Source organism: Zonotrichia albicollis, chromosome 16 (genome assembly GCF_047830755.1).
Source record: "Zonotrichia albicollis isolate bZonAlb1 chromosome 16, bZonAlb1.hap1, whole genome shotgun sequence".
Classification (NCBI taxonomy): Eukaryota; Metazoa; Chordata; class Aves; order Passeriformes; family Passerellidae; genus Zonotrichia; species Zonotrichia albicollis.
Window position 1 is genome coordinate 13,633,755 of NC_133834.1, and position 27,319 is coordinate 13,661,073.

The 27,319-nt window shown below is 55.1% G+C and overlaps 2 protein-coding genes across 6 annotated transcripts; one reads left to right on the plus strand and one right to left on the minus strand.

Moving 5' to 3' along the window:
- Positions 1–543: 543 nt before the first annotated feature.
- On the plus strand, positions 544–7,177 carry RGS11 (regulator of G protein signaling 11). 3 transcript variants are annotated; one of them, XM_074552684.1, is made up of 17 exons: positions 544–699; positions 1,473–1,569; positions 1,877–1,927; positions 2,001–2,107; positions 2,178–2,229; positions 2,468–2,526; positions 2,664–2,740; positions 2,870–2,951; positions 3,075–3,143; positions 3,754–3,783; positions 3,866–3,927; positions 4,150–4,263; positions 4,369–4,484; positions 4,866–4,953; positions 5,055–5,193; positions 5,262–5,344; positions 5,416–7,177. In XM_074552684.1, the coding sequence occupies exons 1-17, from the start codon at positions 640–642 to the stop codon at positions 5,540–5,542; spliced, it is 1,413 nt and encodes a 470-aa protein (XP_074408785.1). In that variant the 5' UTR covers positions 544–639; the 3' UTR covers positions 5,543–7,177. The 3 variants fall into 3 exon arrangements, with proteins under 3 accessions (XP_074408785.1, XP_074408786.1, XP_074408787.1); XM_074552685.1 differs by having other exon boundaries at positions 3,760–3,783; XM_074552686.1 differs by lacking the exon at positions 544–699 and adding an exon at positions 706–876.
- Positions 6,895–27,289, minus strand: FAM234A (family with sequence similarity 234 member A). Of its 3 annotated transcripts, none has more exons than XM_014270653.2 (12): positions 27,158–27,289; positions 20,607–20,909; positions 19,424–19,537; positions 19,109–19,297; positions 15,491–15,621; positions 12,440–12,572; positions 11,847–11,985; positions 11,415–11,555; positions 10,980–11,058; positions 10,401–10,553; positions 9,623–9,725; positions 6,895–9,475 (listed from the first exon to the last, which is right to left on the minus strand). In XM_014270653.2, exons 2-12 carry the CDS (start codon positions 20,863–20,865, stop codon positions 9,264–9,266), a joined length of 1,653 nt encoding a protein of 550 aa, XP_014126128.2. In that variant the 5' UTR covers positions 20,866–20,909; positions 27,158–27,289; the 3' UTR covers positions 6,895–9,263. The 3 variants fall into 3 exon arrangements, with proteins under 3 accessions (XP_014126128.2, XP_074408789.1, XP_074408788.1); XM_074552688.1 differs by lacking the exon at positions 27,158–27,289 and adding an exon at positions 25,920–26,495; XM_074552687.1 differs by lacking the exon at positions 27,158–27,289 and adding an exon at positions 20,988–23,122.
- Positions 27,290–27,319: the final 30 nt, after the last annotated feature.

Genomic DNA, 27,319 nt, shown 5'->3' on the forward strand with positions numbered 1-27,319 from the left:
CCTCATGGCACTGCCTGCATCCCAGAGCATCCTCTGGGTACCCTCAGTGCACTGCGTGCCTCCCAGAGCATCCTCTGGGTACCCTCATGGCACTGCCTGCCTCCCAGAGCATCCTCTCTGTACCCTCATGGCACTGCCGGCATCCCAGAGCATCCTCTGGGTACCCTCAGAGCACTGCCTGCATCCCAGAGCATCCTCTGGGTACCCTCAGAGCACTGCCTGCATCCCAGAACATCCTCTGGGTACCCTCAGGGCACTGCCCATGCCATGCCCGCACCCTGCCCAGCACCTCGCTCGCAGTTCCCGCACGGTGACCGCGCTGTCCGCAGCCCCGCACGCTGCCCGCACCCCTCGAGCATCCCTCCTGTCCCCTCAGCGCTCCGCCCGGCCCCTGCCCGAGCCGCCATCCCGCAGCCACAGCAGCGCGGGTTCCCCTCCGGGGCACCGGGAGGCTGCGGGGGCAGCGGGGGCCGGGGGTGCCGGGGGTGCCACGGGCAGGGTCAGATCGGCCCCGGGGGTCGGGGCCGGGTTTGGGGCTCCCGGTGGAGGCGGCGGCAGGAGCGGGGGGGCAGCGGGGCGGGGCCGGGCGGGGTCGGGGCGGGGCCGGGCCGGAGGCGCGGCGCGGGGCGCGCACCCGCGATGACCATCGGCGGCCCCCGCGGCCGGCACCCCCGCCTCCAGATGCCCTGTCTGCGCAAGGTGAGGTACACCGGCACCGGCACCCGCAGCCACCCCGCGGGGAGCGGGCACCGCGCAGGGGCACGGCGGAAACGGGCACCGCCAACGAGGGGAGTGGGCACGGCGGGCACCCGGTGTTGGGGCTGTGGGGATCGGGCACCGGCATCGGGGGGCGGGGGTACAGAGGACACCGGCACGGTGCGGATCCGGTACCGGGCGCTGGGACTGGGCAGACTGGGGCACCGGCACCGTGCGGAGCGGGGACGGGGCGCGGGGACCGTGGGGACCGGACGCTGACACTGCGCTGGGTTACGCGGGCACCGGGGGCCGCCGGCGGCGCGGGTGTGGGATCGGCGGGGAGCAGGGGAGCAGCACCGAGCAGCGAGCCCGGGACAGCGGGCACAGCCCGGCCCGGCGCCGCCACGGGCACCGGGAACCGCCCCGCGAGGGAATACCCGCGGGCAGCGCCCGGAGCTGCGTGCCCTGCTCCCCACGCCGGGCTGGGCTGCTGCCAGAGCCTCGGCAGAGCTCACTCCCCAAAACCGGGGTTCCCCGGGCCAGGGATGCCGGGAGGATGAGTGTCTGCAGCTCCAGCATCGGCTGCCGGGTGCCTCGGTCAGGCTGTGGCATGCCAGGCTGTCCCCAAGCTGGGCACTGGGCGCCCCTGTCGGGTTGCAGGGACCCGGGTTGTGCCCAGGTCACAGCGTGCCCGGGGTCACGGGGAGGGGAGCCAGGCTGTGCCCAGGCCCGGAGCCGCCGTGGCGGGGCTGAGCACGGCGTTCTTTGCCCGGCAGATGGAGCGGATGATCGTCAGCATGCAGGACCCCGACATGGGCATCAAGATGAGGAACCAGCGGTTGCTCATCACCGTCATCCCCCACGCCATGACAGGTGGGTGCCCGCCATGGGGTGCCCCCGAAGCTGGTGGGGAAGGGGCGCGGGAGCTCCCCGGGTGTCCCCAGCCCAGCAGCACCGCCGGCCCCGCCGCTCCCCTCCCGCGCCCCTTGCTCGCCTCTGCAGCTGGGATCAATTATGCATCGGCTGCGCGGGGCGGGCGCTCGCTCGTCCTTGGCAGAGCCCCCGTCACCCCGCGTGACCCCTGGCACTGCCATGCTGTGCCAGGTGCCCCGGCCGAGAACACCCCCATATCAGTGTGGGGCTCCCCCCTGCACCCCACTGACGCGGCCTCCATCCCTAGGGAACGACATCGTGGAGTGGCTCATCCAGAAGTATGGCATCACGGAGGAGGGTGAGTGCCCTGGCACAGGGAGGAGCAGCTGGGGCTGCCGAGCCTGCACGCAGCCCCCAATCACACTTCGCAGAGTCGCTGCACCTCGGCAACCTGATCGTGAAGCACGGCTACATCTACCCGCTCAAGGACCCGCGCTCGCTGGTGCTGCGGGCGGACGAGTCCCCCTACCGCTTCCAGGTACGGCCCGAACGCCGGGGCTGCCCCCCGGGCACCCCAGGGCAGCTCCTCAGCCTCTTCCTCCCCGCAGACCCCCTACTTCTGGACCAGCACCAAGTGGCCGGCCACGGAGCTGGACTACGGTAGGTGCTGCAGTGCCACCGGTACCAGCGCGGGCTGAGACCCCTTCCAGCCCTTCCAGCCCCTTCCAGCCCTTCCAACCCTTCCAGCCCTTTCCAGCCCTTCCAGCCCTTTCCAGCCCTTCCAGCCCTTCCAGCCCCTTCCAGCCCTTCCAGCCCTTCCAGCCCCTTCCAACCCTTCCAGCCCTTTCCAGCCCTTCCAGCCCTTTCCAGCCCCCTGAGCGCCGCCGCTTTCCTGCAGCCATTTACCTGGCCAAGAAGAACATCCGCAAGCAGGGTGACCTGATCGAGCACGAGAAGGTGAGCGGGGCCCTCCCCACTCCTGCCATGGGCTGGGGCAGTCCCGGCTCACCCCGGAGCGGGCGGGGGACACGGCTGTGCCTGTGCTGGAGCCAGGCCAGGGGACAGGGCCACACCGTGCCTTTGTCGCTCTCCAGGACAACTACAACCTCCTGCACAAGCGGATCAACCACACGTGGGACTTCGTGGTGATGCAGGCGCGGGAGCAGCTCCGGTGAGTGCGGGCACGGCCGGCCCCGCCGCGCCCGGGGAGCGGCCGGGATGGAGAGGCCGGGATGGAGCAGCCCGGGGTGCCGGCAGGCAGGGTGCCAGCAGCACCTCCCCGCTGCCTCTGCACGGCCAGGGCAGCCAAGCAGCGGCGCAAGGGCGACCGCATCGTCATCGACTGCCAGGAACAGGCGTACTGGCTCGTCAACCGGCCCCCGGTGAGCGCGGGGCAGGGGCGGGCTGGGGGTGCAGCCCTGGCACCACGCAGGCCCCGGCCCGAGCAGCGGGGCTGAGGGGCTCAGGGGGTCCCCCCAGCCCCCAGCATGGTGCTGTCCTTGCAGCCAGGAGCCCCCAACGTGCTGGAGCAGGGTCCCGAGCGCAGGAACTGCCACACCACCCGTGTGCAGCTGGTGAGTGGGGTGTCCGGGCACCCCAGCGGGCACAGGGCACACCCAGTGCCTGTGCCGGGGGGAAGAGCTGCCCCGGTGGGTGCCCATCCAGCTCACCCCACACTGTGCCCCTTTTGGGGTGAGGGGTGAGCCCCAGCTCTGCTAGCATCCGTGTGTCCCCCACCCCGAGCATGAAGGGTCCGTGTGTCTGTCCTTGCACGAGCATCCCTCTGTGGCAGCACCTCTGGTCCCTGCAGGGAGCCCTGGGGTGCCAGCAGCAGCCACCAAGCCCTTCCCAGTGTTGTGACCCCACTAATGCTGCCCCAGCACCCCCAGGCTGCCCTCACTAACCACCCACTTTCTCTTCTCTGCGCCGTGTGCCGTGTCCTGTGCTCACGTAAGTGTCACTAACCCGGGGCTGGTGTCACACTGGGGTGTGGAGGGGGGGATCCAGGGTTCATTCCATGGGCTGTTCTGCCCCAGGAGGGCTGGAGAATGAGGCTGGAGGCCACGGGGATGGGATACAGAGTCCCGGGGCGGGGGACTGGTTGCCTGGATTGTCCAGGGTGGTGGGGCAGGACAATGTCCCAGCCCCACCGTGCCCTCACCCAGCCCCGTGCATCTCTTGCAGACCAAGAACATGGATTACTACAAGCGAGAGGTGAGTGGGGCCAGGGGTGGGGGCAGCTCTGGGGGGCACGAGCTGCCAGGCACCCCAACATCTGCCCTGTGCCTGGCCCCAGATCGAGTACTGCAAGAAGGCCATGGCCAGGACCAGGGTGAAATCCTCCATCTGCCTTGAGGGGTGAGTGGCAGCAGCTGCCCCAGCCACGGCTGGGTCCCTGCCAGGGTGACAGGGGCACCCACACCCCAGCAGCTGGTGCTGGCACCTCTGCACCCCAGCCCTGAGCAAGGAGTGGGGCTGAGGCTCTGCACAGCTCAGGCACATCCCCGCCACGTCCCATTCATGTCCCCATGGTGGCTGGGGTTGGTGGCCCTGGTCTCCTCCAGCCACCACTCCTGGCAGGTACATCAAGTTCAACGAGCAGTATGTGCCCCACGACCCCATCATGTCCGGCTGCCTGCCCAGCAACCCCTGGATCACGGATGACACCACGTACTGGGCCATGAATGCCCCCACGTAAGTGCCCCAGCCCCCCAGAACCCCAATCTGCAGGGTTATGGGGTCTGTGGGGTCATGCAGGCTGCCATGGGCTGCCAGCCCCAGTGCCACTCTCACCCACAGAGTGACAACCCCCACAAAGCTGCGCGTGGAGCGCTGGGGCTTCAACTTCAGTGAACTCATCAACGACCCCCTGGGCCGGACACAGCTCCTGGAGTTCCTCAAGAAGGAGTTCAGTGGTGAGGGGGGCCAGCCCCAGCCCTGAAACACCTCTGGGTTGGCACCCCAGACCCACCACTCTGACCCAGCACTGCCAAACCCACCGTGTCCCACTAGTGCCTAATCCACTGCCCCATCCTAACACCACAAACCCGTTTAGTGCCTAATCCACTGCCCCATCCCAACACCACCAAACCAACCCATTGCCATGTCCTGCCATTCCTTAGCCCACCATCACATCCCTATCACATCCCAGTACCTCCCAGCTATCTGCCCCAGTTTCCCTGCCCCAGCTGGCTCTCCCTGTCCCATGGGGACACATGCCCAGCCATGGTGGCCTTTGGGGTTGCCCATGAGGGGTGCCCAGTGTCCCCATTCCCAGCACCGTGTCCCCTCCCCAGCTGAGAACCTGAGTTTCTGGGAGGCGTGTGAGGAGCTGCGCTACGGGGAGCAGTCCCGCATCGCCGAGATCGTGGACTCCATCTACCAGTGAGTGCCACCGGGTTCGGGAGGAAGGTTCGGGGCTGGTGAGGCCATCGCGGTGCTCTGCCCAGGGCAGGGCCGGGCTCAGCACGTTTGTGGCTCCCCAGGCAGTTCCTGGCGCCCGGGGCCACGCGCTGGGTGAACATCGACAGCAAGACGATGGAGAGAACCCTGGAGGGCATCAAGACGCCCCATCGCTACGTGATGGACGATGCGCAGATGCACATCTACATGCTGATGAAGAAGGTGGGTGAGGGCGGGGCTGGGCAGAGCAGGGCTGGGCAGGATCGATCCTGACCTCTCTGCTCGCCCAGGACTCCTACCCTCGCTTCCTCAAGTCGGACCTCTACAAGAACCTCCTGGCCGAGGCCGTCATTCCCCCGGAGACCAAGAAGCGGTGAGGGCAGGGGCTGTCCCTGGGGCCACCAGGGGCGGTCCCCGCCGGTTCTGACCCCGTTCTGCCCGCAGCGTTTTCCCCTTCATGCGCAAACAGCGGCACTCCAGCCCCAGCCCGGCGCTGCTGCTGCCCGCGGGCGATGCCGAGGAGAGGAGCAGGAGCCCTTCCACGGCCCCGGTGCCCGAGGAGGAGAGCTGAGAGAGCTGAGAGCCCCGGAGCGCCCCGACCCAGCACAGCCAGCCCCTGCCGGCAGTAGCACTGAAGGAGAGAAGCCATAACCCCCCGGAGCCAGGCTGACCCCGCTCACATCCCCGCAGCCCCTGTCCCCCCTCGGGGAGCCGCACCCAGCCGGCCTGGTGCGGGGTCACCCCTGCTCCCCAGCCCGGGCACAGTAAAACCCCACGGGAAACACCGCAGGCTCCCGTGGTTCTTGGGGACCGGGGCCAGGGAGGTGTCGGCAGGGTGGGAGAGGCACAAAGTGCTGCTCATTTCTGGATTGTGAGCTGTTCTCTGGGCTGGAAGCGATGTCCTGCCATGCCTGCAGCAGCCAGCCAGGGTGCAGGGCCGGGAGGGGACCAGATCTGCCATGGCACAGCCAGCACCCACCGACCTGAGGCTCCCAGGGGCAGCACCAGCCTGGCACGGCCCAGCTGGCACTCAGGGTGTGCCACCCACACACCGGCAGGGACGAAAGGCCTCTGGAATGGCCCTGTGGGCTGGCAGGGGCACCAGGAGCAGGGCTGGCAGCTGAGCCACTGTGCTGTCCGTGGCTGTTAATCTGAGCGAGGCTGGGGATCGCAGGGCAGGATTATTCCCCGGCCGGGAGCACAGCCCCAGCTGCACAGGATTATCGCTGGTGGTTACATAAAGCAGAGGGGGCTGATGGCCAGCAGTGCTCAGCCCTGGAGCCCAGCCTGCTCCACACGTACCCACAGGGCAGAGCTGGGCACAGCTCCAGCCCCAAAGGGACAAGGAGGTGCCATCCCCGATCCCGGCTAGCACACACAGGAGGTTGGCATGCTGGGGGTGATCCTGCCCTGCCGCAGAGCCTGGCACAGAGTGAGGGGCATTCTCAGCTCCCTGCTGGGCACACAGAGATCCCCGGGGCAGGGGAAGCTGCTGGAGCCCCGGTGCCAGGGTGGAGCTGGGCCCTGGGTGCAGTGACAGATGGCCCCGGCTCCAGGAGACAGCGCCCGCCACGCGTCTCCCTCCGGCTTGATCCAAATCCAAACCCCGGCATGAGATTTTCGTGCTGATGGACTGCAGAGGGAATCTGGGGTGTAAAACCAGGTCACAGAGCCCCGGGGGGGCAGGGACGGGCTGGCCCGGCCTCGTTATCTAACTGCAGCCTCTCTCCACGCGCTGCCTTCTCCCTTTTCCTGCTCCATCGCCTGCCCGCAGCAGGACAGGGCAGCAGCTCAGCCATCAAAGCATCACCAGGACTCCTGGATCCCTCCCAAGGAAGGGGGTTCTGCCTTGAGGAGGTCACTCAAAGGGCTCACAAAAAATCCCAAATCCTGTGTAACCTCCGACATCAAAGCAGGGCACCATTTACAAACAATGCAAAAGAGGATTTATTGAAACCATTCTGGTTAGAGCGAGTCCTGTAGGGCACAATTTGCAATAAGTTAAAAGAACCAAACCAAACAGTCTCAGTGTTAAAAACCACACCAACACATAACACAGTGATATAGCCATTGCCACCCAGCTGAGTTATTGAATCAAGGCACAAAGTCATTCATCAAATACTGCAAAAAGAAAAAAAAAAAACAATTACACAGGAAACAAGCTGGAAACAGACTGGTTTTGTTAAGAAGGTGCTGGTTTGGCACTGATGCGTTTAATTGAGCTGCCACAGCAAAATCTGCGTTTCCAAACTGTCCAGAAATATTTCTGGACAACTTAAAGCCAGGAAAGCTCCTCCAAGCTGAAAATCCAGCTCCCTTCAAGGAACATTCAGTGTGCCTATGGGAAGGTCAGGTCTGGGTAGGGATCTGAGGAGGGAGAGTGTGATGAGAACACAGCCCAGGCATTCCCCGTGCTCCCGGCCAGGGGAATCTCAGCAGGAAACAACCCAGACCCAGCACTCAGGCTGGGCTGCAGTGCCAGCCTGGGGTGCCCTGCCCTGTGCCCTGCCCTGTGCCCTGCCCCAGCTGGCCAAGGGCAGCCTCAGTGCAGCCCTCTCATGGCTGCAACACTGGCACAGACACAGGGGGGCTGTCAGGCCTAAAGAGCAAACCCAAGCTGGGGGACACAGCTGGGAAACCTTCCTGCACTCCTCAGAAAACAGCTGGGAAGAGAGGCAGAGGGGCAAGCCCAACATTTTGAGCCCAGGGTGCTCTGAAGGCTGTGGAGCATCTGCAGAGAGCACCCCTGGCTCCCTGCACAGCCACACACCCCAAGGCTGCTCCCTTCACTGCCCAGGGTGTGGGGCAGAGGGAGACAGGGCTGGGACAGGAGGTGCCCAGGCAGCCTGGGAGGGCTGGGGCTGTGCTCTGAGCTGGCACACTCAGCCCAGCAGTGGCTGAAGGGAGGAGCTGATGCCTGATGCTGCACATTCCCATCCTACAGTGTTTCTACACATCCCCCAGGGTCAGACTCAGCAAGGGAGGGAGGCACTGGCCAAACCCCCTCCAGCACTGCAGAGCCTGAGAGAGGTTATTTTTAGGTCTATTTTTTATTTTCAGGACTGAGTAGCTGGTTCAAAATGTTTTCAAGGCTCTGTTTCTACAGCCTGCACTGGCACCCATCAGGACAGGGCAGAGCAAACACCTCATGGTGCTGCATGGATCTCCAGGAGAAACATGGCATCTTCACACAGAAACCTGTCCCATCCCCTCAGGACAGCAGGCTGGGCAGGGAGGAGGGTGCTTGAGGATCCTCACCCAGCATCACTCCAATTCCAATGGCAGGGAGGCAGCACAGAGCTCCTGCCCTCCTCCTGGCAGCAGCAACAGTGCTTGGAGAAGGCTCCTCAGCAGCTGCAAGGCTGAGTGAGCAGGGTGCTGGCACTGCCAGGGCTTCCCACAGCAGCAATCCCAGCTCCAAGAAAAGGTTAAAGTGCAATTCTACTCAAGCCAGATCCTCTGGTTCCTTAAAGCTGGAGAGGTGGTGGTGGCACCTCCAGGGACAGCCAGCCTGGGCTCAGGGTGGATCTCTCACCACCTATAAGCAGGCTGAGGGAAGGGAGGAACATTGATGCATCCATCAGGTGGGAGACCAGCTCCCTCCTGGTGCCACCAACTCTGCACAGCCTGGCTGGAGAGGAAGCAGCAGAGGACACAGACACAGGCAGGCTGGTGACTGCAGAGCAGGACACATGGGGCTGCTCTTGGGAGAAAAGGCCATTTGCTAAGTAGAATGACACTTTAACCTGTGCTTTGCTGGCCCAAGTGACACCAGACACACCACAGCCATGGCTGGGGTCACCACAACACCCCCAAACTACAGAAGCAAATCCAGGAGAGGGTAATTGCAAATCAACTTACAGCCAAGCAGCTCTCCCCAGCCAGGAGAGCTGACTCAGAAAGGAAATCTAACACCACACAGCAAACTCCACTTCCCAGACATCCAACTCCACTTCTCAGGCATCCCAGAAATCATCAATTCTGGCACCTCAGCAAGCACATGTTTTCCTCCAGAGACACTCCTGAGTCAGCAGAGTTCTGTGGGCACAGAGGGACGGAGGGGAAAGCCCTCCTCCCCGAGCTGATGACACTTCAGTGGTGGCCAAGCACTGAAGTCCCATCAGCTCTGAGGACGGACACAGCCTGGGTGTCCCTGGACACTGGGGGTGCTTCCCTGCCAGCCCCACTTTGGTTTGTGGATCAAGAAAGGCAGCTTGCCATGGGACTGCAGGCTCTAGGCTTGTTGAGAGCAGGGCTGCAGAGCAGGGCAGCCTCTCCTGCTCCCCTTCAGCTCAGTCTCGGCTCTGGAATCGCATCCTGTACAGGCGGTCCCGGATGTGCTGCTCCTCATCCCCGGGCGTGTGGCGCAGCCAGAGCACCCTGCTCACTGCCACATCCTCCTTCAGCTTCCTCTTCATCAGGGACACGGGGCCTGGCCCCTCACTGGGCTGGGGACCCCGCAGCAGCACGTAGCAGGCGTGACGGCTGCGCTCGAACAGCGCCGCTGCAACAGGAGCACACAGAAACACAGCCTGAGCCTCCTGCGCCGGGCTGGCCACCACACCCACCTCCCCACAGGGACATGGAGGGACCAGGAGGGACCAGGGTCCTCCTGCAGCTCCTTCTGGAGGGCTGCAAGGAGAGGACTCACCAGTGAACGCGATGATTTGGTCGGTGCTGTTGCGGAGCTCCAACACGACATTAGTGTAGGAAGGGTGGAAAAGGTAGAGCTTCTGGAGAGGAGCTCTGGGTCTCTGCAACCAACAGGACACACACTCACACCTTATCCCAGAGACAGCAGCAGCACCAGGCTCAGCATTACTCACACCCAGCCAGACACTTGTCTGTGTCAGCCCAGCTCAGCCTGACCGATGCCATCAGGACAAGAGCTGGGATTTTGCTCACTGCTCTCCTTCCCACCCTGAGCTTCCTGCAAATAGCTGGCCTGTCTGCTGCAGGGAGCACACAGATTTCTGCCTCAGGGCTGGCAGAGCAAGCAAGGAAAGCAGAGGAAGTTCAGCTGGTGCTTCAGCAGCCTCTGAGACACAAACTGTCACCAGTGCTGCCTGTCACTGCCCCGAGCGCCCTGCAAGCAGCTGAGCTGTGCACTGAGGCTGCCTGAGGCTGCCTGGGGCACACAGAGGATATTCATGTGGCTCCCAGGGAAACAGCAGCAACTCCAGAGGTACCAGACCAGAAGCCTCCCACCTCACAGACAGTGCTACACCAAGGCAGGGCAGTGACTTTGCTCACAGAGCCACCAATTTCATTTTCTCTACATAACCAGGCTGAGGATGACAAAAGCTGTCAGTGCCACCGCCACCTGCAGGGACACAGATCCCACACCCAGTGCCTGAGGCTGCAGGGTCAGTGGGAATATCAGCACTGAGAAAGGGGTAACTGCACCCAATTCTGGCCCCAGCACTCACTGTGTCATTGCCTGGCTCCTGGAAGTCTCCCCACATGAGGAAGGCAGAGCGGTGATCTGCAGTGGGAAGGGTGGCTGGGCCAGGGCTCCCTGGCCCTGAGTTCAGCATCAGCTCCCACTGGACTGCTCCAGATTCACTCTCAACAATCATAACCTAGCAGGGAAGAAAGAAAAGGAACTCATGACAAAGGCAGCTCACAAGCCATGAGAGAGAAGTCGGGTCAGCTGTCTCTCCTCACACTGTCTATGGGAACGAGTATGTGACACATGGGAAGATGGGGAAATATTTGAAGCAGAGCATCACAGAGATGTGAGACTGGAGTTGGCCATGTTAGAGAAAAATCACAAGTTCTGCAGCTACTTCAAGGGATTCAAAGTTCTGTCATTGAAGCCTCTTGCTGAGAAGAGAATTAAAGTGCCTGAGCTGGCTTCAATAACCTGTTGAAAGAGATCCTTTCACAGCTTAAAGCTTCCTAAAATCAGCCAGAGGGAACACAACCCACCAGCTGTCCTTGGCTCAATTCCTGCTTGAGCTGTGACATACAGAGAAATGGGAAGTTAAAAGGAAGGAATTTCAAACCTTCTTCCTGTTGGGTCCAATTTCACTCTCCAGGACGACACCATGGGCATCAGGTTTGTAGTAACCGAGCAGGGGCTCACTGAGGGAGAGAAAGAGCAGGGACAGACCTGAAGCCACCCTCATGGCTGGGCACACTTTGCTTTCCCAGCTGCCTCCATCCTCCCACACCTGCCCTGCTAAGAGACTTGACTGCTTACCATGGGGTTGGCCTGGTACCACCCCAGCTCTGGGCCCAGCCACATCACAGCAGGCACAAAATGAGCAAGCCAAGCTCTGAGCTCCTCCCTCCTGAAGCAGCTCCCAGCATTTGAGGGAACACAACACAATAAGCAAGACCAAGATATGACCCAGGCAAAAAAAGAATTGCATCTGCCAGGACATTGCTGCTGCTGGGAACCTGGAAATGCCACATCCAGCCCACAGTGAGAACACTACCTCAAAACACGGGACACATTGAGGGTCCACACAGTGTGGAGATCCTTTGTGCTGATCAGTTTGGCCATCTCTGAGTCCACAACCAAGAAGTTGTCCCGTGAGTGCCCAGGAACTTTTGTCAGGTAGCGAATGTCTTCAAAGCTGAACAAGGACAGAGAAATGATTAAGCTTTCTAGGCCATGGATGGTTTTACTGTGAGGTTTGGAGATTCTGCCCTGCACAGTAAATCCAAATAGGAAACCCCAATGTGCTTTCTCTGCTTTTCTGTAAATCCCTGATGAAGCCATTGACACCAACCCTTGTCCTGGGAACTCTGGATGTGCTCCTAGTCCAAAAACCACACAGCCAGGAGAGAACAAAGTCCCACCAGGCCATCCTGTCAGGAACACCAGCCCCCCACACTCCACCAGCCTCCAAGACATAACCTCACACCTGAGAGGGGATAAGAGGTGTGTGGCACGGTCAATGTTCTTCTCCAAGTGAGAATCCAGCTGGAAGCTGGGAAGTTTAACTTCCACCCCAACTACTGTACTGCACAGGTCTTTCAGGGAATATGCATAGACAGACTTCTCTGTAGGAAAAAAAAAAAAAAAAAAAAAGACAAGAATGAGAGAGATGAGAGAGATAAGTTATCCTGCCCTTGCTCTGAACTCTATGATTTTCCAGATCTGTCAGATCAACTATATTTTTAGGGCTTGCATCATAGAGTTGTAGTGGTATTTTGAGACTCAAGCCTGCTATTGAATGCTTTTAACATTTTATCTGTTCATAATCCAAGTGTTCCACAGTAATCATTTGCTATAAATGACTGCCTAATCCTTTCATGCTTGACATTTGTTAAATAAAATCACTACAGTACATAACAAACTGCAGTTTAAGCAGAAGCCCCCCCCGAACAGCTCTCTGACTAGGTGAAAGCTCCACACAGCTTGTAAGAATGCAAACCACACTGTCAGATGATGTTTACTAGCCCTGATCTCAGCTACAATCCCTCTTGCAGACTGAATTCCCCAGCAGAGCTGTACCTGTGTAGAAAAGGAAGTAGGAGGAGGAGGAGTGCAGCTGCAGCCGGACGTGGCGAGCGGCGCCATCCACCCTCAGGCTGCCCGTGGAGCCAAGCTGCTGGCCAGTTTTTCCTGAATAGATGGAGACCTTCACCTGCACAGGGGAGGGATTACAGACAACAAGCAACAAGGTTAAAGCTGGTACCAAACAGCAATTGAATGGGAGCAGCACTGGCTTGGATGGGAAGTCTCTCCCTGGTTTTGGAGGAGCGGGCGGGAGTTTGGTGACAGAATTCTTCTCTGCTCTGAATTCTTCTGGAAGTTTGAAAACCACTTCCAGCACAGCCAGCTGCTCTGAGAATTTGCTACCCCTGTCACCCACCCTCCATACAGACTGGGACTGTGGAACAGCAGCCCCAGCTCTGTAAGGACAGCAAAGATCCAAGATCCAGCAAGTCTAAGATGGAGATGACCTAATGTCAGCAACAACGCAGCACATGGACATGGGAAACTTGGCTTCACGTGGCAGCTCTGCCAAATGCTTTAACTGCCCTAATCTACTCCTCCTCAGGCTCATGTGAGTCCAAGAAGATAAAAGAGCTGAAAGGTTTCTTTCTATTCTTTGTGCAGGGTAACAAAATCCACAAGAAACACTTCACTCAGGAGAATAAAGGTTAAAGTCAGGATCAGATTTAAATATCTGAGCAACAGTCAGAGTCCAGGGAGTGCAATGGACTTTAGGGACAAATGAAACATCTGACCAGGAGAAATAGCATCCATCAGAGATGCTGAGTCAGGCAGGAACCCTGCCCTCTACCTTGAGAGGGAGGGACTGGAAAGCAAAGGAAATCCAAAGCAAATCTGGAGAGTCTGGCAGGTGAAAAAGGGAGAACAATAACACGGCTGGAGAGGGAAAACAACACATCCAGCAGCTATTCCCAGCCTCCTGCACTGGGAGGAGACACACACCAGCTCTGGCAGGTCAGCTGCACCTTTACTGCTCCAGAGGCTGCCCTGGGACAGGGACAGCCAGGGGTATTTATTTACACAGGGACTGAGAAACACATTTTCCTAGCTGCACTGCCAACCCCTCTGTGTTGCCACAGGAGATGGATCCCAAAAACCATCACATTTTCTGGGATGTGTTTGTGCTGAAGCTTGCAGCAGGGAGGGGTCAGTGGGATTCTCTGGAAATGCTGCACACAGACCCTTCCACAGACTGCTCACAGTTTCTCCTTTCAATGGGATCAATGGGATCCTCTGGAAATGCTGCCCTCTCACCCCCTGCACACAGACCCTTCCACAGACTGCTCACAGCTTCTCCTTTCAGCTGCAGCCCTTGATAACAGCAAAGCTCCTCCACTTGAGTGCTGAATCTCCCTCCTGACCAGCCCTTCCCAAGCTGCAGATCTCCACTCCAGCTCCTGCATTTGCGTGATTCTCAAAAGAGAACATACTTTTCCTTAAGTTGGGGAAGTGCTTGCCAAATCCAGAGGGAGGAAGGGATTTCATACCAAGATAGCAAGAGAGCTAAAATGGAAAACAGATCAAAAGGCAGCCTTGCAGAACAGAGGCTACATTCAAACTTTTCTTGGCTGCCAAAGATTAAAAAAACAAAGTCTTGAGATAACTGGGATAGCAAAAGCGAGGAGGAAAGAAAACAGAGAGAACTGTAGGAGGTGGAGAAGATGGAATTTCTGATGACTCTGGCAACAACAATGCCCTGGACAGCAAAACCCTATTTTCTTATGGAGGACATTGGCCAAAAAAGCCAAGAAAGCACCTGGCTTGTATCAGCCAGGGTGGCCAGCAGGGCCAAGGAAATGCTTCTGCCCTGGTACTGGGCATTGGTGAGGCCACACCTGACTGCTGTGCCCAGTTCTGGGCCCCTCAATTCCAAAAGGACACTGAGGTGCTGGAGCAGGTCCAGGGAAGGGAACAGAGCTGGGGAAGGGTCTGAGGTGGAACTGAGGGAGCTGTGGGGACTCAGCCTGGAGAAAAGGAGCTCAGTGGGGACCTCCTCTCTCTCCACAACCCCCTGACAGGAGGGGGCAGCCAGGTGGGAGTCAGGCTTTGCTCACAGGGAAAAAGAGACAGGACAAGGTGAAATGGCCTCAAGCTGTGCCAGGGGAGGTTCAGGTTGGACACCAGGAGGAATTTCTTCCCAGAAAGGGTTGTTAAACATTGGAAGAGACAGCCCAGTGAGGTGGTGGAGTCACCACTGTGGGAGGTGTCCCAGGAAAGCCTGGAGGTGGCACTCAGTGCTCTGGGGTGGTGACAAGGAGGGGATTGGTCACAGGTTGGACTCAATGACCTCAGAGGTCTTTTCCAACCTTAATGACTCCATGGCTCTGTTATGAGGACATGGGGCTCCCACTGCTCCCATCAGACCCAGAGGGAGCTGGAATTTGTGTGCTTTGAACAGGACACACTGGGCATGCAGACAATGCTGTGCCACTCCATCATGGATGGAGATGTTTTAGCAGAAAAACTGCTCTGGGTACATGACCTTCCCCTCTCAGAAATGGGAGCAGCAACATTTGGAGGGAGATAACACCACCAGCAGCTGTTCCACTAAATGAACTCAGATTAACCAGCACAGTGACGCTGGGAAGAGCAGTGCAAAGCAGACCACAGGCACAGAGAGGGAAGGGATCAGAAAAGGGCAGTGCTGGTACAAAAGCACTGACTGTCAGCTGTGCTTTGATCTAAGAGCCAAAGCTGTCAGGGTTTGTTCACTTCCACTTCTTTAGGCAGAGAAGCAGAAAACTGCAAGCTCATCTTGCCCCAGCTCACTCCCCAGACAGCACAGGAACATGCAGTGAGGAGAGCACACTGAAAAGGGAGAAGGATTACTGCCCAGCTCTTTGATTTATTGCATTTTTTTAAACCATAAAACACTTGTCTTGATTTGGGAGCACATCTCTGGAGGGTGGGAAAGAACCCACCCCAAACCCACAGAAACCAGAGGCCTCTGGACACTTCCTCTGAGACTACAAGGTGCAAATAAACAGCATTCCTGCCATCCTCTGTGGCAGCCACCAGGCTTATCAGAGCTTCAGGATGACATACCTGGCCTTCTTTAGTAATAAAGATCATCAGGTCCTGAACTTTATCATTATCCACATCTGGAATCACTGATAAAGGAGTCAGCACAGTGTAATTAGCTCCAAAGTCACGGGATTGCCTCCACAGAACTTCCCCTGGAACACAGTGGGAAACAGTCATTAAAAGGCATCTTAGGCTGAAAGGTTATTACTGCTCCTGTCCAGCCCATCAGCACCACAAACCAGCCACATCTATGCTGATCATGGGGTACTTCCTTGCTTTTCTGCATTCCCAATGAATCCCAGTATCCACAGTTTCCTCTGACATTGGAAAGCAATCCCAGCTGCCAGCAGGAATGCACCCAAACACCCTGGCACAAAGAACAGCTTGCCTCCCTTGTGCCTTTGGTTAACAAGCTTCCCAGCACGTTCATGGCAGGGAAAAGCCTTTGCTGTGATCTAAATCCCTGCTGCTGTGCACTTAAATCTGCACAGACATTTTGAGACCATAAAGCAGCTGAATTCTGACCAGGGCTGCTGCAACTCCTGGCAGAACCTTCTTTGCTGCAATTTGCCTCCTGCAGATGTTTCCCCACTGACATGACCAGCCCCAGCTCAGGCCACATCCCACCTCTCCCTTGTCTGAAGAACACACAGCCCCCAAACTTATTTGTACACTGAGATAACAAAAGATTTGTCTTTTAACAAACAGGGGGGTGGCTGGTGTGGGTTTCTCTTCAACAGCTCCAGAGCAGTGGAGTGGCTCTATCCAACCAGTGCCCACAGCTGTGGGCCACTTTCCAGTCACTGCCCAGTGGAATTTGCAGTGGAATCTGGCAGGGAGGACACTGCTGGGGGATTTTCTTTCTAATGAACATTTCAGTGTCTGATTAGGTGCTCCCAGGGCAAATGTTTACCCTCCCCTTTACCCAGCATCACACACAGCAATTATCATTTCAGGAATGCAAAGTAATCATCTGCTCTTTGTCAGGAAGGCAGCTGGACTGAAAGCCGAGGAATTACTACTTGATGCCGTCTGCAATAATTTAAGGCAGGCTGTATTTCTAGTAGAATTGCTCCAAAGCTTTTACTGCAAAGCTGAAAAAACCACTTGGATTTGTTACTATGACAACAGATGTGAAGTGAAGAGAGCAGATTTCCTGGTTTCCTTAGGAAATCATGGCAAGGCAGAGAATTTTGCCCTCGAAGAAAATAAGCAGGAAAAAGAAAGAATTGAAGTTTTAAATTACCACATTCTAGCTTCAGGACTGTCCAAAGGTACAAGAGTAAGACCATGCTAATGAAATTCACTTGTCAGTGAATTTCTAGGCTCTAATTTTCCAGGATCTAATCTTGGGTGGTTAGACAGCTGACAGAGTTTGGGAGAAAATATCTTATTCTCTTAAAAGAACAGTCTGAGTCAGGAGAAACAGGTGACAGTGAGCTGGATTCAACACCAAGCACTTGAGAGGTTTTTCATGCTGTAAGCCAGCCCAGAGGGAGCACAGGAAGCAGGAGATGGGACTGTCATCCCTGACATCTGCAGTGCCTCCTCAGAGCCCAGGGTCACTGCTAGAGGAGCCAAGATGGAAATCAGGCAAGTGCCCAGACTGCAAATCTAACCTGGGTGAAAGGGCTGGGGTTTTTTTGGTCGGGAAGGAATAATAAAATCAGAACTCAGAAGACTGAGCTCAGCTCTCACTTCAATCAGATGCAGAGACTTTTCTCCCTGTCAGATTTCTCCAGGTTGGAGTTCTGGTGTGTTTATTTAGTGGTTTCTCAGACAGAAGCAGTTCCATCATCTGATCATCATGGTGCCCTTTCTGCCCAATCCCTCAGGAGACCAGAACCACCCACAGGGCTCACTGTTCAGGCTGCTGGAGGATCAGATGAAGAGAGAAGATGTAACAAAACTCTTACTGCTGTCCTCTTTCCTGAGACTCTCCCTCAGGCTATGGCAGAGATGGAATAATGAACAGCTACAAAGACCTTTGCTTTGACCTGGAACAGTTAATCTTAAGCTCCTATGTGTCCCAGTTTGCTGGGAAGATAAACATGCAGGAATGTTAGATGTCCCACACAAACAGGAGCATGCCCTCCTACACTTCCCTTCCTGCCCACTCTGGTCACTCCTTGTGGCAATGAAGAAAGCAGGACTTAGAAAAACTTCAACTGATAAAAAAGCCACTAACTTTATCAGCATTTAAAGATCAAAACCACATCAGACACATTCAGATGATAATCTGCCTATCTCTCCTTCAATCTTCCTACAGGCAGGGGCTAGACAGCCTGAGAGCCCTGGAATCTCACCAAATCCTCCACGATGATGAATCATTAACAGCTAAAGATTGTGCTGGCTACTGTTTTTAGCACACTGTGATGTAAGTTAGACTTTGCTTCTTTGAATACATTTAGCCTATTTAAATACATTTTATTCTGCTCTGCCCTCCTAACCCCCAGTCAGCTAAGCTCAGAAACCATTTTTAACCTACTTAATAGCAAAAAGGCATTAAATACATAAACTCCTGGGTTACTCACTTTTCTGATGCATTTTTTCCTCTCTTGCTTTGAAGTTATCTATGGAATGTTTTCTTCCCTGTATTGCTGTGACCTGTAGCTTAGCCTGGCTCCTCTCCACACTTGCCTTTATGGCTGTCTTTAGTTACAAGCCTTTGGCTCCACAGCCAACTTTCTACACTTTGACCTGAATGTACCTACTTCATTAATAGTCTAAAAATAACCTGTGCTAAAGCCTACACATGAGGGAAATGGTGATAAGAGGTCTCTGCTGGTACAGAAACTTTCTAGCTCTGTGTGTATCTACACTTCCATCTATACACTAGAAATTTAAACCTACACCTGATTCTCCTCAGATTCCTTAGAGCTGTACCTCCTGCTATTCTTTATTCCAAATTTTGGAAAACAGGATGTGATACAAAGAATGGCATCCTAGGGAGAATATATATTGTTTAGACCTTTGAAAGATGACCTCCAAGATAGAAATGTATTTTAGGCCTCACCAGCAAGGAGGGTTCAAGGTGCAGCAGATGATCACTGTTCCTAAAGTAGTGCAGGCACTCCTTACCCCCACCCACGTTAGGCAAGATGATGATGATGAATTTCTCCACCTCTAAGTTTAGAAAGGAAGAAACCTTTCCAGAGGAACTAGGCAGAATTGTAGACTACTGAAACAGCCTGGCAAACACTTATCCTAAGTGCTCTCCTTGACAACTTTAAAGTCATAAATGCCTGGAACTCCCACTCCTCCTGCCACAGCAGGCACTCCTGGCACGCACACACAAATAACTGGGAAACGTTGCAGGTGCGGTTTGTGCCTAACCCTGGGGAGCATAAAGTAACACAGCTAGTGACTGCTCCAACTGCTTCAAAAGCTCTTGGAACACTGCTCTTATGAAACAGTGGCTGGCACAAACCCCCAGCAAACCTTTGGAACAGCGAGGCTGAGAGCACGCGCTCCTCAACGCCCAGCAAGCAGCTCTGGCAAGGCTTCCAAACAATAAATAAATCCCCAGTGCCATGTTCTTCATGTTCATGTCACACTGACATCCCTCCTGGAGGCCACCAGGTGAGGAAAGCAAGTGGCCCAAGCCCTGTGTGGCAGCAGGGCTCTGCTGGCACTCACCTGTGTTCAGGCTGACTGCTGTAAGGGACAGTGGCCTCTCCACCACGATGCAGCCCGGGGTCGCTGCTGTGCCCAGCTGCTGGATGTCACACTGCAGCCACTGCACCTCCTCTGCAGCTGGGCTCTCCCAGAGCACGCTGCCATTCCTGCCAGACACTGCAGCGACGAAGGCACAGGGAGATGGCAGCCCTGGGGACAAGAGGGGTCAGAGGGAGCTGCCCCTGCACCAGCCAGGAGCTGGGACTCAGCCAGCTCCTCTCCCCAGCCCCTCACTGGAGCTGGAAGAGAAAGGACAGCCCTCTGTGGATCAGGTACCTTCATCCAGACAGGACACGTTGAATCTGCTGCTGTCGCCAGATTTGAATGCAAAGAGCACATCTTGTACTTTGTCTTCACTCACATCTGCTATAGCAAGGAACGGGTAGGGCACTGCAAGAGAACACAAGCCAGGCTCTGGTGAGGATTTCCTTAGCCCACAGCAGAGAAAGCTGGAGCAAAACACAAATTCCTAGAGACCTACTCACTGCCTCCATCCTGGACAGTGTAACATCAGGACAAATTGGCTTTTATATGAAAAAAAAATCATGTACACAAGTACCAAGGACAGGAAGTTAGTGCCAAACAATTTTTTCAATTTGCTGTTCCCCAGAGGATGTCTTTTTTAAGAGGCAAGCAGCCAGAATTTGAACTATGCTGAACAAAGAACAACTGTGATCTTGGAGTGGGACTGGTATTCTCAAAGCATAAGGAAGCCCCACCCAAGCCCCACAAAACCCAGATACTACACATTTTTAGCAGCTAAAAGCAGTTTTCCTGAGCTCAGAGTAGCAGCACCTGGGGTGTCTGCAGCACCACACACAGCTCAGTCCCTGCTGTGAGCACTATCTCTGCATTTACAGCACATCCAGCACAACCTACTGCACACAAGATTAAAGAAAAGCTCTCCCAGAAACGACTGCAGAGCCACTGGGGAGCAGGACCCAGGCTGAAGGGCCAACTAAAGCAACCAGAATAAAAATAGCTGTAATAACTACAGAGCAATTTATTAAAAAAACAAGATGGAATTATTCCTTTTCCCTTCATGTTGGCTATGGGGAAAAGGGAGAAAGTCAAAGTGACAGAGGAAAAATGTCTAATTGCCTCCAACCTCAGCTTGAGCTCCAAAGGAACATTTTAAAAAGCAAGTTTCAACAGAGGTCTTTTCCCAGATACGCTTTCTCTCTTTTTTTTTTTTTTTTCTGTGATTGAGGCCACCCTGCTACCTTGTTACCACTTCAGAGCAGAATTTAATTTCTCCACCAGGTCCTGTAAACACCTCCTGGAAGGCCACTCCAATTATGATGGGCCATTGCTTATCCAGGTCAGGTATTCACAGCTGTGGCTCCCAAGGGCTGCATCCCTGCAGGTCTGTGCTTAGGCAGAGGCCCACAACCCAAATCCCAGGCACAGAAAGGAAAAGGACTCTAGGTAAGTATTTATCCTGCTGCAGCAAGCTCACCTGTTTTGTTGTAGTATTGGAACCATGTTCTTTCTGAAACTGGCCTCTCTGGGCAGGGAATGATGAAGGAGAAAGCAAACACAATGATGAGGCAGAGGAAGAGGGAGATGAAGAAGGCAGCAGTGCGCCAGCGGGACAGCCGGGACAGCCCCGAGGACTTGACAATCCTCCTCTCCACGCAGTGCTCATGGTTCTCCTGAGCTTTCACATCCTCTGTCTTCAGAGGGTGGATCTCAGCTTCTGAGTCCTTGTTATCCATCACAGCTCACTCATGGGTGTTCACACACCCTTCTCCCCCTTCACCTGCAACAATGGAAAAAGAAGTTAAAACACATTTTGAGATATATTTTAAAAACACCAATTAAAATATTCTGTTACTACCTGATATTCACACTGGAAAGATTTCATGGGAGGTGAGCACAGCAGTGCACTGTCACAGAGCTGCATACAACACACTGCTGGTGCTGGAGGTCTCCCACACAGAGAGCTCATGGAATGCAGGAACAGCATCAATTCTTCCCCAGAGGAGGAAATCAGCTCTGCCGGAGCTGGACAAAGAAGGCTACAGAGCCCACACAGAAAGGACTGGCTGGTCTGCAGGTCTCCCTAGGAGAAACACCCCAAAAGCTCCTTTTGTTGCAAGGACTTGTTGCCACCTCCGGTGTATGTCAGCCTGGCTCCCAGCTGGAGAGGTGAAAGGAAACACTTGTGACCTTTATATCCCAACATAAGGCTGCTCCCCACTGTAATGTGCACTTGAGCTTCCCCAGAGAGAGAGAAACAAACACCAGAGTTTTCTGTATAGGAGCAAAGCAAAGCTCTTCAACACCTGCTTACATGAGAAACCACTGGGTAAGTTCAGCAACCCAGCCCTGCAGAAGGCAAAAGTGATGATTTCCCTCCCCAGAGAAAAAACAAGGCAGGAGCTGAGACTAAAATCAGGCAAATCTGATTTCATCACACTGGAAGAGTTAACAACTGCTATTTTAGCTTCTCCTGCTATAAATCATAACCTTGGGCTACAACTAAAATAAACAGAGGGGTTCTGTGCTAATTTGCTATAAAAAGTGGGGGAAAGAGTCCTAGTGAGTTAGAGGAGCCTGTAAGTCATTAGCCACAACAACAGTAAAAATCCATGTTTTACACAAATTCTCTGATAGTGCTTCTTTAAAAAAAATACCACAAGGGAAGAAATAAAGAATAACACATTCCAGCAGGCTTGAAAAAAGCTGCTTGACAGTGTTATGAAAAGTTATATCAGAGCAAATAACCACGACAACCAAGCCAATTTTCCATGACTGTGCCCCAGCAGTCACGTGTCTGGGTTGTCCACTGCAGCCATTTACTTCCCCAGCAGAAAAGAGCTTAAAGTCAGCACCAACACAGGGCAGAGCATGGGATTTCAACAGCAACAGGGCTCATGTGTCTCACGTTTCTACCCAAGCTCATTTACAGGTTCTGTGAAACACAAGATGAGTCACCCTGGAGAGGCTCTGTGTGGCTGCCCAGGCTGTCCCTGTCCCACTGCAGAGGCTTCTTCTCTTCTGGGTACAAATCACAGGGGGACAGATCCATGGCAAGGCAGCCCTGAGGCACAGAATCAGCAGATCAGCCTGGCACTGCCAACCCCTTAACCTCAGAGCCTGCTGGACTTAAAAGCTCTTACTCCCACCTGAGCACTCTGGCATTTGTTCTACATCAAGTACAGGATCTCACTCCAGATAATTTAATTCAACCTGCACAATACTATGCAAACAAATCAATAATGCAGAAGTTGCATCTTGTTCCAAAGATCTTCCTTCAAGGACTTCATCTGCCCTTCTCATCAGCCCACCAGGCACACCAGGGACAGCTACAGGAGCCTGGCTGTTCCCAGACCAACAGCAGGCACCTGATGGGTGGGAAGGCTCCAGATGGAAAGGGGAACAGCAGATCAAGAGGTGCTTTCAGCCTTTGAGCTGAGCATTGCTCCTTTAGTGCACCAGGCCTTGAGCAGGTTCAAGGTGCAAGACTCCAGGCTCAGGTGAGCAAATGATTTACTGGCAAGGAGCAGCCACGGCCACAGAGATGGGGACAGTGGCAGGAGTGAGTTCTGTGACCTCCCCTGTGCTGGGGCAGCTGGCTCGTGTGTCCCTGCATCTCCAGCAGATGGAGAGGGGAAACTTCTCACAGCCAGCACCCACAGCATGGGCTGCAACAGGGCTCCAGCACAATCCCACCAGCCTCTCCAGCAGAACCTCCACAGCCTCCCAGTACAGAGCTGGGAGAGATCCAGTGTCGCAGACATCCTTTTCACTAAAAATCCTTTCTTTAGGATTTTCCCTTCTAGGAAGCTGAGGCCCCAGAAAATGAATGTAAGCAATGGTTATCTGCTGCTGTGGAATGCAACAGGTGCATCTGTGATTGGCCCATCTTGGATGTTTACAATTAATGGCCAATCAAGGACTGAGCTCTCTCGGACAGAGTCGGAGAGAGCTCCTTTGTTTTCATTCTTTTCTATTCCATTCTTAGCTTAGCTAGCTTCTGAGAATTTTTCTTTCTTTTCTTTTTAGTATAGTCATAATGTAGTATATATATAATAAAATAATAAATCAAGCCTTCTGATCATGGAATCAACATTCTCGCCTCTCTCTCATCCTGCAAACCCTTGGGACCACGGTCACAATCCAGGGCATATCAGCACCCACGAGACTTCCCAAAAGGAACCAAGCCCAGGTTTCTCCCTTCTCTGTCCAAAAGGGACACCACCTAACACAGCACTGATGGCATCTTTTTATGACTCACTATAAATCTCAGCACTGTCATCTAGCCTGGGATGAGAACACTGAAAAAGCAGTAATTATCCTGACAGCCCCAGTAACTCCCCTCTTTTCTGCAGTGATGACCCCACAGAGCCACCGAGCACAAAGAGCCCTCAATGCCTTTAAAGCAATTCTCTCTCTTTTCTTGCAGGGTTTGAATAATGCCCTCTGCACCCCTGCCAGAGCAGAGGCAGTGCCAGAACGAGGACCACGAAGGTCAATGGCCAAGACTCAAACAATGCAGGAAATCCCAGTGCCTGTGCTGCCAAAGTACATGCTGGCAGCATGGGGAATGGCCTGAGCTCCACAACAAAGGGGGCTACTAATCAGTTTAATTGAAGACAAGCAGAAAATGATAGTGTGCATCTGAGATGGTTTTACCGTCCTCTAGCAGCTGACATCTTGTCTCCTGCTGGAAGAGGACACAAAATAACTCAGCTGGGAAGTTCAACACATTCCTTTCAGGGGAGCAGAAAGGGACAGGATTCTGTGTTGCTGCAGTGTGACAACACACCACCTGCAGCAGACCTGGGGACAGGAGAAAACATGGGAGAAAGACCTTGTAGAAGGAGAAATAATTAGAAAACACATGTGACAAACCCAAACTGAAGCCACACAGTGCCAGGATGTGCATCTCAGACTCAGCTTTAAATGTTGCTTCCCCCAGCCATGGAATGAGCTGGGAGCAGCCCCCAGCCCAAGCTGAGGAGGAACAATCACCCCTTCCTGTACCACAGCAACAACAGGGACAGGACAAACACAGCTGTACTCACCTCCACTGTCCTGTTTCCTGCAGCCACAGTGCAGATTTACAGATCTGATCTGCCGCAAACCAGAGACTTTTGCACAGCTAAACCCAAGGGACAAAGCACCAGCAGCAGTCAGACAGAACTGCCTGACAAGCACAGAGAACCACAGACAGTCAGGTGGATGGAGACTGGTGACAGAAATCATTTAAGGATCCCTGCATTGGAAAGGTTTAATTCATTTTCCACTCATAACACACCAAACCACAGCATCTGGAATGTCACCAGGCACCAGCTCTTCCCAGAAAATTTCTAGCAATATACTGTAACTTAGATTTGATGTTCAACACATTTTTGTCTTCCACAGAATGATGAAATCAGGTTCTGACTGGACATTTTAGGAACACAAACACAGCATTTGGCTGGTTTGGTTCTGTCTGGTTGGTTAGTTCAAGCACCTCAGAGGTTTCCTTCAGGTCAGCCAGAAATTGTTGAAGCCCCAAGCTGCAATCAATAAAGACAAACCAGCCAAGCTTTGCTCTGAATAGGATGCAACATTCCCATTACAGCTATTTTCCATGAGCAGGCTGTTGGGGTTTGATCCCATGCACACTGTGACACTGCAGCAAACTCACTGGCTGTGACATTCAGTCACACTCACCTGCTGTGACATTCAGCCTTGGGTCATTTGTTCCTTTTCCTGCAGTCCCACTTACATCAGGACAAGAAGAAATAACATGTAAGAGTTCCCAAAACCAGCTTTGCTCTCCCAGAGGCACTCAGGCTGCATGCTGCACTCAAACTTATCATTTTGCTGGGTCATCTGCAGCTCACAGCTCCCTCCTGACAGCAGGTCACAGCCAGGGCTGGCTGGGGACACTGGACCTTTCTAAGGACACAGCTTGTAATCCAAACCCCACCAACGAGACTGGTGAGGCCCTGGCACAGGTTTCCCAGAGAATCTGTGGCTGCTCCATCCCTGCAAGTGTCCAAGGCTGGGCTGGACAGGGCTTGGAGCAGCCTGGGACAGTGCAGGATGTCCCTGCCCATGGCAGGGGTGGGATGAGATGAACTTTCCAAATCAAACCATTCTGGGATTCTCCTGCTGGAGCTGCCCTCAGGTTCTTCTGAAATGCCATTTAACTCTCCAGTGCAGACACAGCACACACCACAGAGCACTCACAGCAAGGGAATCAGACACTCCTCCAGAGCACAACCACCTTGACATCTGTCATTTGTGGGAGAAAACTCTCATCCTGGGCAGTTTTCACTACAGACAGGAGCTCACATACAGAAACTCAAACTGTTCAGGGAAGAGCAAAACAAAACCCAGCACTATTTCCATGAGAACAATAGGAAGATCAAAATTCTCAGATGAAGAACAGCATTGAAGCTGCATGGGACTGATTACAGGTCAGGCCAGTAATAACAACTGTGCTGAAGAAACAGCAGCCATTTATCATCCCTGGGCTTGCAAGCTCCACTGCACCCAAGCCACTCCTCTCACCAAGTGTTGCAGATCCAGTGTGCCAACTCCAAAGGCAGCTGTCAGTGGGGTGCTTGAATCTCCCAAATCACAGACACCCCCAATTCTCATTGAGACACCCCCACATCACCCCCAGGGCACCCCCTTGCTCAGAAGCACAGTGACATCCCTCACTGCCAGAGACTGAGCATACAAGGGACTCTGCAGAGATCTCTGTGCGTGAAAACTCCCTGGAATTTGGTCATTTCATGTGGATTTATTCAAAAGACCAAAAAAGTACCTTTTTTAGGTGGGGCACTCACTGCACAGGTCAGAATTCCGTGCTGCCTTCTGCACAGCCTGGAGAGATTTATGGCAGGGTGAAAGGAGTGTTCAAAGGCCAGGTTGGATGGGGCTTGGAGCAACCTGGTCTATGGGGCAAGATAATCTTTATGGTCCCTTTAACCAAAACCACTCCATGATTCCATGAAACAACAGCCTTCCTCCACATGCTGCTGTCCTTCACAGCCACCTTCAAGAGAAACCACTTTTCTTCCCCCAGAAATGGAATTTTTCTTTCTGTCACTTACACACAGAGCAGAGCTCCCTCATCACACACCCATCCCTGGGGAGCCCCTGAGCTGCACGGGCAGCCCAATCCTGCCCTGGTACAGGGAAGGGCTGGCTCCAGTCCCTCCCTGCAGGACAGGCTGCCTCTCTCTCTCCCAGCTGTTACACAAGACATTTCTGCCTTACAAAATGAAGAGAAAAGGCTGGAAATGAGGTTGGAGTTGAACATATTGCAGTGTCTTTCTTAGGGCAAGAATCCCTGTAATTCACACCTGCAAACCAGGATTGGGGGCTCCTGAGGGAAAGAGGAACAGGGCTTTCACCCTGTCCCGGAGGAGACCATGGCTGTGCTGGGCCCTGCAGGGTGAGGGGCTCGCTCTGAACCCTGTCCTGGAGGAGACCATGGCTGTGCTGGGCACTGCAGAGGTGAGGGGCTCGCTCTTGCTCTGACTGAAGCCCAGCCCCGCAGTCCCAGCGTCTGCGTCAGCAGCTCCCCAGGAGCCCTCAGAGCCGCCAGCCCCGGGATAAAGGAGCTCGGATCACAGGGAGCACCTTGGGCTTTGGAAGAAGGGATTGAATTCTTTCCCAGGCTTCTCGCTGCGGTGTGAGGGCACTTCTGGAGCTCTCAAGGCGAACAGTAAACCCTGCTGAGCCGGTAGGGCAGGCCCAGGCCGGGCTGCAAGCGCTGCCAGCCGCGGGCTCTCACCGCCCGGCCCCGGCCCCAGCACCAGCACCGAGCCCAGCGCTGCCGCTGCCGGCCCCACGCTCCCGGAGCCGGCGGCAGCGCGCGGGCAGTGGGGACGCTTCGGGAGCCGGCTCCGATCCCGAACGCGCGGTGCCAGCGCCCGGGGACATTGCCGTGCTCTCAGTGCGCCCCCACGGAGGCGCCGGGAGCCCACGGTGCGGCGGGAGCGGCCAAGGGCAGCCCCGGGTCCCCCCCGGCCCCCGCCCGCCCCGCTCCGCACTCACCCCGCGTCGCTGCCGCCGCCGCCGTCACTTCCGCCTCCATCCCCGCCCCGCCCGCCGGAGGTGACGTCACCGCGCAGGGCGCGCTTCCGCTCGGTGCGGCGGGGCCCGGCCCGGTTCGGTTCGGTTCGGGCGGCGGCGCGGGCGGAGAGCCCGCAAGAACGA

Bases quoted from the DNA above. Each gene is read 5' to 3' on its own strand.
- RGS11 (XM_074552684.1), top strand. From the start codon at position 640: ATGACCATCGGCGGCCCCCGCGGCCGGCACCCCCGCCTCCAGATGCCC. The intron at 2,230-2,467 runs GTAGGTGCTGCA...GCTTTCCTGCAG, and splicing joins GGCCACGGAGCTGGACTACG to CCATTTACCTGGCCAAGAAG. The intron at 3,928-4,149 runs GTGAGTGGCAGC...CACTCCTGGCAG, and splicing joins TCCTCCATCTGCCTTGAGGG to GTACATCAAGTTCAACGAGC.
- FAM234A (XM_014270653.2), bottom strand. From the start codon at position 20,865: ATGGATAACAAGGACTCAGAAGCTGAGATCCACCCTCTGAAGACAGAG. The intron at 19,538-20,606 runs GTGAGCTTGCTG...GTTCTCTTGCAG, and splicing joins CCAATACTACAACAAAACAG to TGCCCTACCCGTTCCTTGCT. The intron at 10,554-10,979 runs GTTTGAAATTCC...CTTCCCTGCTAG, and splicing joins TTGGACCCAACAGGAAGAAG to GTTATGATTGTTGAGAGTGA.